The sequence below is a fragment of the Scyliorhinus canicula genome, chromosome 12 (genome assembly GCF_902713615.1).
Source record: "Scyliorhinus canicula chromosome 12, sScyCan1.1, whole genome shotgun sequence".
NCBI classification, from domain to species: Eukaryota; Metazoa; Chordata; class Chondrichthyes; order Carcharhiniformes; family Scyliorhinidae; genus Scyliorhinus; species Scyliorhinus canicula.
Genome location: NC_052157.1, coordinates 162756551 through 162770386, shown reverse-complemented (window position 1 = coordinate 162770386; position 13836 = coordinate 162756551). Strand labels below are relative to the sequence as shown.

The 13836-nt window shown below is 48.7% G+C and overlaps 1 protein-coding gene across 3 annotated transcripts in view; it reads right to left on the bottom strand.

Moving 5' to 3' along the window:
- The window catches only part of smg6 (SMG6 nonsense mediated mRNA decay factor), a 619962-nt gene that overhangs the window by 582814 nt on the left and 23312 nt on the right, over positions 1–13836 (bottom strand). For all 3 annotated transcript variants that reach the window (XM_038814765.1, XM_038814766.1, XM_038814767.1), the window contains exon 4: positions 5531–5637. In XM_038814765.1, the coding sequence (XP_038670693.1) occupies positions 5531–5637 (107 nt within the window). The remainder of the gene's footprint in view (positions 1–5530; positions 5638–13836) is intronic.

Genomic DNA, 13836 nt, shown 5'->3' with positions numbered 1-13836 from the left:
GGTTCACCAGCTGTGAAAGCAGAGCGCCACAGCGGAGATAGCCCAGGTGAAGAACAGCAGAGGCAGACTGGTAACCGACCCAAAAGAGGTCACCCAAACGTTTGAGACCTTCTACCTGATTAAACGGTTCCTCGATGGACTGGACATGCCAGTCAAGGGGGATGATTGGCGGGGAGAGCTGGAAGCACCAATAGGACTGGGAGAGATCATGGACAGTATCCGCTCCATGCAGGTGGGTAAGGTGCCAGGACCTGACAGGTGCCCGGCGGACATCTATAAGAAATTCGCACCAGCGCTGGCCCACACCTACAGAACATATTTTCAGACTCGCTAGCAAGGGGCAGCCAGCCTCCAACACTAACACAGGCCACAATATCGCTGATACCCAAAAAAGACAAGGACCTGACGGAATGTGGATCATATAGACTCATTTTGCTACTTAATGTAGACACGAAGATACTCGCCAAAGTCCTGGCCAAGAGACTGGATATTTGCATTCCAGAGCTGGTCGCAGAGGACCAGATGGGCTTTGTCATGGTTAGGCAGCAACTGCAAACATCAGGCGGCTGCTAAATGTATTAATGACCCCCCCCCCGGGAAGAGAACACCAGAGGTGATCGTGTCCCGGGAGCAGAAAAGGTCTTCGACAGAGTCGAATGGAAGAACCTCATCGAGGTACTGGAGTGGCTTGGGTTAGGAACAGGGTTCACCTCCTCTGTGAAACTCCTGTACAACACCCCCAAGGCGAGTGTTCAGATCAACACCACCAGTTCGGAATACTTCCAGCTGCACAGAGGCACACGGCAGGGATGCCCACTGTCCCTGCTCTTGTTCACCCTGGCAATCGAATCATTAGTAATCGCTCTGCGAGATGCAAAAAGCTGGTAGGACATTTCGAAGAGGAGGCAGAGAGCACAGAGTCTCACTCTATGTGGATAACCTGCTCCTGTACGTCCTGGACCCACAGAAAGGCCTGAAAGCAGTCATGCAGCTCCTGGAAAAGTTTGGAACCTTTTCGCGCTACAAACGCAAGCTGGGCAAGAGCGAGGCGTTCCCGATGACCCCGAATGGGGGAAGGACAGAGCTGGAGGGACGATGTTTCGTTTTGTGCTTCCCTCGGGTTCCCCCCCCTGTCCCTTATGCGTGCCCTCCCTTGGCTGTCTTCCTTCATAACACACACACACAACACACAACACACACGAGATGAAATAAGTACGATAGCAAAAAGTGATCTTGGATCAGAAGATGTAGAATCCATATCTGTGAAGGTAAGGAATAGCAAGGGAAGACGACAGAGGTGGGAGTCTTCAATAGGCACCAAAACAGTAGCTATACTGTAGGAAAGAGAATTAATCAGGAGATAATGAGGGCATGTAAAAAAGGCAGTACATTAATCAGGGAGGACTAATCTTCATATGAACTAGGAAAATCAATAGGTTCAATCCCAGCCCCGGGTCACTGTCCGTGTGGAGTTTGCACATTCTCCCCGTGTTTGCGTGGGTCGTAGATGTGTTGTAGATCCAACCAGGGATCAGGCTATTTTGCATCTGGTAATGTGTAATGAAGCAGGTTTAATAAACAGTCTGAGAGTAAAAGATCTCCTAGGAAACAGTGACCATAACTTGGTAGAATTCAGCATTCAGTTTGAGAGTGAGAAACGTGGGTCAGAAACAACTGTGTTAAGCTTAAATAAGAGTAATTATAAAGGAACGGTGGCAAGTTGGCTGGAGTGCACTGGGAAATGGGTTTAGCAGATTCATCAGCAATGCAAATAGTTCATAACTCAAAACCAAGATATATCCCAGTGAGAAATTCGGCTTCAGGAGGGGATAAATCAACTATGGGAAAACACGGGAGGATAGCATTAAACTGAAAGAAAAAACACGCAATGTGGCAAAAATTGATGCTGAGCGAAAGTAGGGAAAGTTTTAAAACCAACAAAAGATGACCAAAAAATAAATAAAGAGGAAGGAGATAAACAGTACAGGTAAACTAGCAAATAACATAGAAGCAGGCAGCAAGGGCTTCTTTAAATATATAAAAAGGAAGAGAGAGGCCAAAGTGAACAAAGGCCCTTTAGAAAATGTGACTGGGGAAATAATAATGGGGAATCGGGAAATAACAGAGGTGTTAAATAAATACTTTGCGTCAGTCTTCATGGTGGAAAACACTAATAACGTTACAAAAATACTAAATAATCAAGGGGCAGCAAAAAGGGGTGCAGGCAATAATACTAAATAATCAAGAGGCAGCAAAAAGGGGTGCAGGCAATAATACTAAATAATCAAGGGGCAGCAAAAAGGGGTGCAGGCAATAATATTAAATAATCAAGGGGCAGCAAAAAGGGGTGCAGGCAATAATACTAAATAATCAAGAGGCAGCAAAAAGGAGTGCAGGCAATAATACTAAATAATCAAGGGGCAGCAAAAAGGGGTGCAGGCAATAATATTAAATAATCAAGGGGTAGCAAAAAGAGGTGCAGGCAATAATACTAAATAATCAAGAGGCAGCAAAAAGGAGTGCAGGCAATAATACTAAATAATCAAGAGGCAGCAAAAAGGAGTGCAGGCAATAATACTAAATAATCAAGGGGCAGCAAAAAGGAGTGCAGGCAATAATACTAAATAATCAAGGGGCAGCAAAAAGGAGTGCAGGCAATAATACTAAATAATCAAGGGGCAGCAAAAAGGAGTGCAGGCAATAATACTAAATAATCAAGGGGCAGCAAAAAGGGGTGCAGGCAATAAATACAATAACTACCACTAGAGTAAAAAGTAAGTTTTTTTTTTAATTCATTTACGGTATGTGGGCATCGCTGGTAGGCCAGCATTTATTGCCCATCCCTAGTTGCCCTTTAGAAGGTGGTGGTGAATTGTCTTCTTAAACACCTGCAGTCCTTGAGATGTAGATACACCCACAGTGCTGTTAGGGAGGCAATTGCAGGATGTTTCCCCAGAGACAGTGAAGGATCGGCCGATATATTTCCAAGTCAGTGTGGTGAGTGACTTGGAGGGGAACCTCCAGGTGGTGGGGTTCCCAGATATCTGCTGCTCTTGTCCTTCTGGATGGGAGTGGTTGTGGGTTTGGAAGGTGCTGTCTAAGGAGCCTTGGTGAGTTCCTGCAGTGCATCTTGTAGATGGTGCACATGGCTGCCACTGTTCGTCGGTGGTGGAGGGTTTGAATGTTTGTGGAAGGGGGAGCAATCAAGCGGCTGCTTTGTTCTGGATGGTGTGGAGTTTCTTGAGTGTTGCTGGAGCTGCTCCCATGCAGGCAAGTGGAGAGTATCCCATCATACTCCTTATTTGCAGATGGTGGACAGGCTTTGGGGGGGGGGGGGGGGGGGGGGTGTCAGAAGATGAGTTACTCACTGTCGGAATCCTAGCCTTTGGTAGCGACAGTATTAATGTGTCTGGGTCCAGTTCAGTTTCTGATGAATGGTAACCCCCAGGATGTTGATTGTGGGGGATTCAGCAATGGTAATGCCATTGAATGTCAAGCGACGAAGGTTAGATCCTCTCTTGTAGGAGATGGCCTGGCACTTGTGTGGCATGAATGTAACTTGCCGCTTGTCAGTCCGTGGGAAACTAATGAGGCTAAAGGCCGATAAGTGCCCTGGACCAGATGGGTTGCATCCCAGGATATTAATGGAAGTAGCTACAGATATAGTGATGCACTGGTAATAATCTTCCAAGAATCCTTAAATTCTGGAAAGGTTGGCAGCACGGTGGCACAGTGGATAGCACTGCTGCCTCACGGCGCCGAGGTCCCAGGTTCAATCCCGTCTCTGGGTCACCGTTCGTGTGGAGTTTGCACATTCACCCAGTGTTCGCGTGGGTTTCACCCCCACAACCCAAAGATGTGCAGGGTAGGTGGATTGGCCACGCTAAATTGTCCCTTAATTGGAAAAATGAATTGGGTACTCTAAATTTTAAAAAAATTAAATTAAAACTCATATTCAAAAGGGAGGGATACAAAAACTTGCAAACTGTTAGACCTGTTAGCTGAACATCTATCATTGGAAAAGAGTCCATTATCAAGGATGTAATAGCAGAGCATTTAGAAATACATAATAAACAAGCAGAGTTAGCATAGCTTCATGAAAGGGAAGTCATGCCTGACAAAATTATTAATATTCTTTGAGGTGGTAATGAATAGGATAAAGAGGAAACAGTAGATGTAATATATTTGGATTTCCAAAAAGTGTTTGATAAGATACCGCACAAAAGTCTACTTAATAAGAAAAGAGGCCATGGTGTTAAAGGTAGTTTTTAGCACAGATAGAGGACACAAACAGGCTGCAAAAGAAATATAGACAATATAGCGAATGCGCAACAAGGCGGCAAATGGATTGCAATGTTAGGAAGTGAGAGGTTATTTACTTTGATCTGAATAATAATAAAGATTTTTTTTTAAAGGCACGAAACTTGTAAATGTTGATGTTCAGAGAAACATGGGTGCTCTCGTACAACAAACACAAAAGGTGAGCATGCAGGTAACAGTAAGCAATTAGGAAAGCAAGTGGCATGTCGGCCTTTACTGCAAGGGGAGTGGCGTACAGGCAGGAATAAGTTGTGCTCCAATTGTCTAGCACTTTGGTGAGCCCAGGCCTGGAATGGTGTGAAAGTTTAGCCACTACATGCAAGATATATCTGCATTGAAGGTCATACAGTGAAGGCTCACTAGATTGGCCTTGGGGATCAGAGGACTGTGTATGATGAGAGGTTGGATAAATTGAGTCGATAGTCACTGGGCGTTAGAAGAATGAGAGGTGATCACCCTGAAATTTGAGATTCTGAGCGGCTTGGCAAAGTAGATCGTCAGGCATTGTTTCACCATGCCGGGGAATCTAAAACAAGGAGCATGGTCTCGGGATAAGGAGCCAATCGTTAAAACCGATATGAGGAGAAATTAATGTCAGCAAAAGCTGAGTTGGTAACACTCTTGTCTCCAAGCCAAAGTGTTGAGGGCGCAGGTCGCAATCCAGAGACTTGAACACAAAAATACAGCCTGACACTTCACGACAGATAGATTTTTTTGTGAAGCCAAAATATCAAGAGACATGGGCCTAAGACAGGTATATGGAGTTCGGCCACATTATCTCATTGAATGGCGGGACAGGCCCGAAGGGCTGAATGGCCTTGTCCTGTTCCTATGTTCCTATGAATGGTCTTCTCCTGCTTCAATGGACCTCCAGGCTGGCGGTAAAGATTATTTATCAAACTATTACACTATTTTGAGGCAGCAATAGCAACAAAGGTTGTCAATACTAGGTTTGGTGCAAACCTGACTTTCTATAGCCTTTAAGAAAATGGAAAATAAGTGAAGGAAAAGAGGTATAACTAACTGACACCTTCTGCGGACAATGGTATACAGTAAAACAAGCCATGCCTGGGAGAAATTTCCTTTCTTGGTACCTGTTTAAAAACAGACAGATCTGAAGCAAGAGTGAAAATGAAGCATCAATAAGCAAAATCTGAGGTGGTTTTGCTCCACATCCATCTCATTTGCTAACTGGACAACAATACTGCACCTGCGAGCCTTGCCATAGTTTGTGGTGTCGTTGGCTTGTTCCCTATAGCGGGCGATGTCCCCCTGACAGATCATACATCGCTGGCCACTGATCAGTGCATACTTCACCTAGAATTCAACAATAACAAACAACAGCATCAGTGCACCACGTGGAGGAGAGTGCTGAAAACATCACAGTGGCTGCCTACCTGCAGACAGACTGCGCACCAAGGCAGCTGAGAAGATAAACAGAACAAAGCTTTCACAAGGTGAAAGAGAAGCACAATTTAAGTTGTGCTGGAAAAACGAGTATTCAAGAGAACAGTATAGCAAACTAATGTTCTGAAAGATCATCGACCAGAAGGGGTAACTTTGCTTCTCTCGCAACAGTAGACCTACTGAGTATTTGCAGCATTCACTTTTAAGTGCATATTATATCGCATGCACTGCTGATGCAAAGTAACAGGGTAAGGCAGTGAACATGGCAAACCACAACAGTGTGTGTAACGGGATGGTACAGTGTGTATGGACAGTGAGTGTGTGACGGGATGGTACAGTGTGTTGTGACAGTGAGTGTGTGACGGGATGGTACAGTGTGTTTGGACAGTGAGTGTGTGACGGGATGGTACAGTGTGTTGTGACAGTGAGTGTGTGACGGGATGGTACAGTGTGTTTGGACAGTGAGTGTGTGACGGGATGGTACAGTGTGTTTGGACAGTGAGTGTGTGACGGGATGGTACAGTGTGTTTGGACAGTGAGTGTGTGACGGGATGGTACAGTGTGTTGTGACAGTGAGTGTGTGACGGGATGGTACAGTGTGTTGTGACAGTGAGTGTGTGACGGGATGGTACAGTGTGTTGTGACAGTGAGTGTGTGACGGGATGGTACAGTGTGTTTGGACAGTGAGTGTGTGACGGGATGGTACAGTGTGTTGTGACAGTGAGTGTGTGACGGGATGGTACAGTGTGTTTGGACAGTGAGTGTGTGACGGGATGGTACAGTGTGTTGTGACAGTGAGTGTGTGACGGGATGGTACAGTGTGTTGTGACAGTGAGTGTGTGACGGGATGGTACAGTGTGTTGTGACAGTGAGTGTGTGACGGGATGGTACAGTGTGTTGTGACAGTGAGTGTGTGACGGGATGGCACAGTGTGTTTGGACAGGGAGTGTGTGACGGGATGGTACAGTGTGTTGTGACAGTGAGTGTGTGACGGGATGGTACAGTGTGTTGTGACAGTGAGTGTGTGACGGGATGGTACAGTGTGTTTGGACAGTGAGTGTGTGACGGGATGGTACAGTGTGTTGTGACAGTGAGTGTGTGACGGGATGGTACAGTGTGTTGTGACAGTGAGTGTGAGACGGGATGGTACAGTGTGTTTGGACAGTGAGTGTGAGACGGGATGGTACAGTGTGTTGTGACAGTGAGTGTGTGACGGGATGGCACAGTGTGTTGTGACAGTGAGTGTGTGACGGGATGGCACAGTGTGTTGTGACAGTGAGTGTGTGACGGGATGGTACAGTGTGTTGTGACAGTGAGTGTGTGACGGGATGGCACAGTGTGTTTGGACAGTGAGTGTGTGACGGGATGGTACAGTGTGTTTGGACAGTGAGTGTGTGACGGGATGGTACAGTGTGTTGTGACAGTGAGTGTGTGACGGGATGGTACAGTGTGTTTGGACAGTGAGTGTGAGACGGGATGGTACAGTGTGTTTGGACAGTGAGTGTGTGACGGGATGGTACAGTGTGTTTGGACAGTGAGTGTGTGACGGGATGGTACAGTGTGTTGTGACAGTGAGTGTGTGACGGGATGGTACAGTGTGTTGTGACAGTGAGTGTGTGACGGGATGGTACAGTGTGTTGTGACAGTGAGTGTGTGACGGGATGGTACAGTGTGTTGTGACAGTGAGTGTGTGACGGGATGGTACAGTGTGTTTGGACAGTGAGTGTGTGACGGGATGGTACAGTGTGTTGTGACAGTGAGTGTGTGACGGGATGGTACAGTGTGTTGTGACAGTGAGTGTGTGACGGGATGGTACAGTGTGTTGTGACAGTGAGTGTGTGACGGGATGGTACAGTGTGTTTGGACAGTGAGTGTGTGACGGGATGGTACAGTGTGTTGTGACAGTGAGTGTGTGACGGGATGGTACAGTGTGTTGTGACAGTGAGTGTGTGACGGGATGGTACAGTGTGTTTGGACAGTGAGTGTGTGACGGGATGGTACAGTGTGTTGTGACAGTGAGTGTGTGACGGGATGGTACAGTGTGTTTGGACAGTGAGTGTGTGACGGGATGGTACAGTGTGTTTGGACAGTGAGTGTGTGACGGGACGGTACAGTGTGTTTGGACAGTGAGTGTGTGACGGGATGGTACAGTGTGTTGTGACAGTGAGTGTGTGACGGGATGGTACAGTGTGTTGTGACAGTGAGTGTGTGACGGGATGGCACAGTGTGTTGTGACAGTGAGTGTGTGACGGGATGGTACAGTGTGTTGTGACAGTGAGTGTGTGACGGGATGGTACAGTGTGTTGTGACAGTGAGTGTGTGACGGGATGGCACAGTGTGTTGTGACAGTGAGTGTGTGACGGGATGGTACAGTGTGTTTGGACAGTGAGTGTGTGACGGGATGGTACAGTGTGTTGTGACAGTGAGTGTGTGACGGGATGGCACAGTGTGTTGTGACAGTGAGTGTGTGACGGGATGGTACAGTGTGTTTGGACAGTGAGTGTGTGACGGGATGGTACAGTGTGTTTGGACAGTGAGTGTGTGACGGGATGGTACAGTGTGTTGTGACAGTGAGTGTGTGACGGGATGGTACAGTGTGTTGTGACAGTGAGTGTGTGACGGGATGGTACAGTGTGTTTGGACAGTGAGTGTGTGACGGGATGGTACAGTGTGTTGTGGACAGTGAGTGTGTGACGGGATGGTACAGTGTGTTGTGACAGTGAGTGTGTGACAGGATGGTACAGTGTGTTGTGACAGTGAGTGTGTGACGGGATGGTACAGTGTGTTGTGACAGTGAGTGTGTGACGGGATGGTACAGTGTGTTGTGACAGTGAGTGTGTGACGGGATGGTACAGTGTGTTGTGACAGTGAGTGTGTGACGGGATGGTACAGTGTGTTGTGACAGTGAGTGTGTGACGGGATGGTACAGTGTGTTGTGACAGTGAGTGTGTGACGGGATGGTACAGTGTGTTGTGACAGTGAGTGTGTGACGGGATGGTACAGTGTGTTTGGACAGTGAGTGTGTGACGGGATGGTACAGTGTGTTTGGACAGTGAGTGTGTGACGGGATGGTACAGTGTGTTGTGACAGTGAGTGTGTGACGGGATGGTACAGTGTGTTGTGACAGTGAGTGTGTGACGGGATGGTACAGTGTGTTGTGACAGTGAGTGTGTGACGGGATGGTACAGTGTGTTTGGACAGTGAGTGTGTGACGGGATGGTACAGTGTGTTTGGACAGTGAGTGTGTGACGGGATGGTACAGTGTGTTGTGACAGTGAGTGTGTGACGGGATGGTACAGTGTGTTGTGACAGTGAGTGTGTGACGGGATGGTACAGTGTGTTTGGACAGTGAGTGTGAGACGGGATGGTACAGTGTGTTGTGACAGTGAGTGTGTGACGGGATGGTACAGTGTGTTTGGACAGTGAGTGTGTGACGAGATGGTACAGTGTGTTTGGACAGTGAGTGTGTGACGGGATGGTACAGTGTGTTGTGACAGTGAGTGTGTGACGGGATGGTACAGTGTGTTGTGACAGTGAGTGTGTGACGGGATGGTACAGTGCGTTGTGGCAGTGAGTGTGTGACGGGATGGTACAGTGTGTTGTGACAGTGAGTGTGTGACGGGATGGTACAGTGTGTTGTGACAGTGAGTGTGTGACGGGATGGTACAGTGTGTTGTGACAGTGAGTGTGTGACGGGATGGTACAGTGTGTTGTGACAGTGAGTGTGTGACGGGATGGTACAGTGTGTTGTGACAGTGAGTGTGTGACGGGATGGTACAGTGTGTTGTGACAGTGAGTGTGTGACGGGATGGTACAGTGTGTTTGGACAGTGAGTGTGTGACGGGATGGTACAGTGTGTTGTGACAGTGAGTGTGTGACGGGATGGTACAGTGTGTTGTGACAGTGAGTGTGTGACGGGATGGTACAGTGTGTTTGGACAGTGAGTGTGTGACGGGATGGTACAGTGTGTTGTGACAGTGAGTGTGTGACGGGATGGTACAGTGTGTTGTGACAGTGAGTGTGTGACGGGATGGTACAGTGTGTTTGGACAGTGAGTGTGTGACGGGATGGTACAGTGTGTTTGGACAGTGAGTGTGTGACGGGATGGTACAGTGTGTTTGGACAGTGAGTGTGTGACGGGATGGTACAGTGTGTTGTGACAGTGAGTGTGTGACGGGATGGTACAGTGTGTTGTGACAGTGAGTGTGTGACGGGATGGTACAGTGTGTTATGGACAGTGAGTGTGTGACGGGATGGTACAGTGTGTTGTGACAGTGAGTGTGTGACGGGATGGTACAGTGTGTTGTGACAGTGAGTGTGTAACGGGATGGTACAGTGTGTTGTGACAGTGAGTGTGTGACGGGATGGTACAGTGTGTTGTGGACAGTGAGTGTGTGACGGGATGGTACAGTGTGTTGTGACAGTGAGTGTGTGACGGGATGGTACAGTGTGTTGTGACAGTGAGTGTGTGACGGGATGGTACAGTGTGTTGTGACAGTGAGTGTGTGACGGGATGGTACAGTGTGTTTGGACAGTGAGTGTGTGACGGGATGGTACAGTGTGTTGTGACAGTGAGTGTGTGACGGGATGGTACAGTGTGTTTGGACAGTGAGTGTGGACGGGATGGTACAGTGTGTTGTGACAGTGAGTGTGTGACGGGATGGTACAGTGTGTTGTGACAGTGAGTGTGTGACGGGATGGTACAGTGTGTTTGGACAGTGAGTGTGTGACGGGATGGTACAGTGTGTTGTGACAGTGAGTGTGTGACGGGATGGTACAGTGTGTTTGGACAGTGAGTGTGTGACGGGATGGTACAGTGTGTTGTGACAGTGAGTGTGTGACGGGATGGTACAGTGTGTTGTGACAGTGAGTGTGTGACGGGATGGTACAGTGTGTTTGGACAGTGAGTGTGTGACGGGATGGTACAGTGTGTTGTGACAGTGAGTGTGTGACGGGATGGTACAGTGTGTTGTGACAGTGAGTGTGTGACGGGATGGTACAGTGTGTTGTGACAGTGAGTGTGTGACGGGATGGTACAGTGTGTTGTGACAGTGAGTGTGTGACGGGATGGTACAGTGTGTTTGGACAGTGAGGGTGTGACGGGATGGTACAGTGTGTTGTGACAGTGAGTGTGTGACGGGATGGTACAGTGTGTTTGGACAGTGAGTGTGTGACGGGATGGTACAGTGTGTTTGGACAGTGAGTGTGTGACGGGATGGTACAGTGTGTTGTGACAGTGAGTGTGTGACGGGATGGTACAGTGTGTTGTGACAGTGAGTGTGTGACGGGATGGTACAGTGTGTTTGGACAGTGAGTGTGTGACGGGATGGTACAGTGTGTTTGGACAGTGAGTGTGTACGGGATGGTACAGTGTGTTGTGGACAGTGAGTGTGTGACGGGATGGTACAGTGTGTTGTGACAGTGAGTGTGTGACGGGATGGTACAGTGTGTTGTGACAGTGAGTGTGTGACGGGATGGTACAGTGTGTTGTGACAGTGAGTGTGTGACGGGATGGTACAGTGTGTTTGGACAGTGAGTGTGTGACGGGATGGTACAGTGTGTTGTGACAGTGAGTGTGTGAACGGGATGGTACAGTGTGTTGTGGACAGTGAGTGTGTGACGGGATGGTACAGTGTGTTGTGACAGTGAGTGTGTGACGGGATGGTACAGTGTGTTGTGACAGTGAGTGTGTGACGGGATGGTACAGTGTGTTGTGACAGTGAGTGTGTGACGGGATGGTACAGTGTGTTTGGACAGTGAGTGTGTGACGGGATGGTACAGTGTGTTTGGACAGTGAGTGTGTGACGGGATGGTACAGTGTGTTGTGACAGTGAGTGTGTGACGGGATGGTACAGTGTGTTTGGACAGTGAGTGTGTGACGGGATGGTACAGTGTGTTTGGACAGTGAGTGTGTGACGGGATGGTACAGTGTGTTTGGACAGTGAGTGTGTGACGGGATGGTACAGTGTGTTGTGACAGTGAGTGTGTGACGGGATGGTACAGTGTGTTGTGACAGTGAGTGTGTGACGGGATGGTACAGTGTGTTGTGACAGTGAGTGTGTGACGGGATGGTACAGTGTGTTGTGACAGTGAGTGTGTGACGGGATGGTACAGTGTGTTTGGACAGTGAGTGTGTGACGGGATGGTACAGTGTGTTTGGACAGTGAGTGTGACGGGATGGTACAGTGTGTTGTGACAGTGAGTGTGTGACGGGATGGTACAGTGTGTTGTGACAGTGAGTGTGTGACGGGATGGTACAGTGTGTTGTGACAGTGAGTGTGTGACGGGATGGTACAGTGTGTTGTGGCAGTGAGTGTGTGACGGGATGGTACAGTGTGTTGTGACAGTGAGTGTGTGACGGGATGGTACAGTGTGTTTGGACAGTGAGTGTGTGACGGGATGGTACAGTGTGTTGTGGCAGTGAGTGTGTGACGGGATGGTACAGTGTGTTGTGACAGTGAGTGTGTGACGGGATGGTACAGTGTGTTGTGACAGTGAGTGTGTGACGGGATGGTACAGTGTGTTGTGACAGTGAGTGTGTGACGGGATGGTACAGTGTGTTGTGACAGTGAGTGTGTGACGGGATGGTACAGTGTGTTGTGACAGTGAGTGTGTGACGGGATGGTACAGTGTGTTGTGACAGTGAGTGTGTGACGGGATGGTACAGTGTGTTTGGACAGTGAGTGTGTGACGGGATGGTACAGTGTGTTTGGACAGTGAGTGTGAGACGGGATGGTACAGTGTGTTTGGACAGTGAGTGTGTGACGGGATGGTACAGTGTGTTTGGACAGTGAGTGTGTGACGGGATGGTACAGTGTGTTGTGACAGTGAGTGTGAGACGGGATGGTACAGTGTGTTTGGACAGTGAGTGTGTGACGGGATGGTACAGTGTGTTGTGACAGTGAGTGTGAGACGGGATGGTACAGTGCGTTTGGACAGTGAGTGTGTGACGGGATGGTACAGTGTGTTGTGACAGTGAGTGTGTGACGGGATGGTACAGTGTGTTGTGACAGTGAGTGTGTGACGGGATGGTACAGTGTGTTTGGACAGTGAGTGTGTGACGGGATGGTACAGTGTGTTGTGACAGTGAGTGTGAGACGGGATGGTACAGTGCGTTTGGACAGTGAGTGTGTGACGGGATGGTACAGTGTGTTTGGACAGTGAGTGTGTGACGGGATGGTACAGTGTGTTGTGACAGTGAGTGTGTGACGGGATGGTACAGTGTGTTGTGACAGTGAGTGTGTGACGGGATGGTACAGTGTGTTGTGACAGTGAGTGTGTGACGGGATGGTACAGTGTGTTGTGACAGTGAGTGTGAGACGGGATGGTACAGTGTGTTTGGACAGTGAGTGTGTGACGGGATGGCACAGTGAGTTGTGACAGTGAGTGTGTGACGGGATGGTACAGTGTGTTGTGACAGTGAGTGTGTGACGGGATGGTACAGTGTGTTGTGACAGTGAGTGTGTGACGGGATGGTACAGTGTGTTGTGACAGTGAGTGTGTGACGGGATGGTACAGTGTGTTGTACAGTGTGTGTGAGACGGGATGGTACAGTGTGTTTGGACAGTGAGTGTGAGACGGGATGGTACAGTGTGTTTGGACAGTGAGTGTGTGACGGGATGGTACAGTGTGTTGTGACAGTGAGTGTGTGACGGGATGGTACAGTGTGTTGGACAGTGGTGTGTGACGGGATGGTACAGTGTGTTTGTGACAGTGAGTGTGTGACGGGATGGTACAGTGTGTTGTGACAGTGAGTGTGTGACGGGATGGTACAGTGTGTTTGGACAGTGAGTGTGTGACGGGATGGTACAGTGTGTTGTGACAGTGAGTGTGTGACGGGATGGTACAGTGTGTTTGTGACAGTGAGTGTGTGACGGGATGGTACAGTGTGTTGTGACAGTGAGTGTGTGACGGGATGGTACAGTGTGTTTGGACAGTGAGTGTGTGACGGGATGGTACAGTGTGTTGTGACAGTGAGTGTGTGACGGGATGGTACAGTGTGTTGTGACAGTGAGTGTGTGACGGGATGGTACAGTGTGTTGTGACAGTGAGTGTGTGACGGGATGGTACAGTGTGTTTGGACAGTGAGTGTGTGACGGGATGGTACAG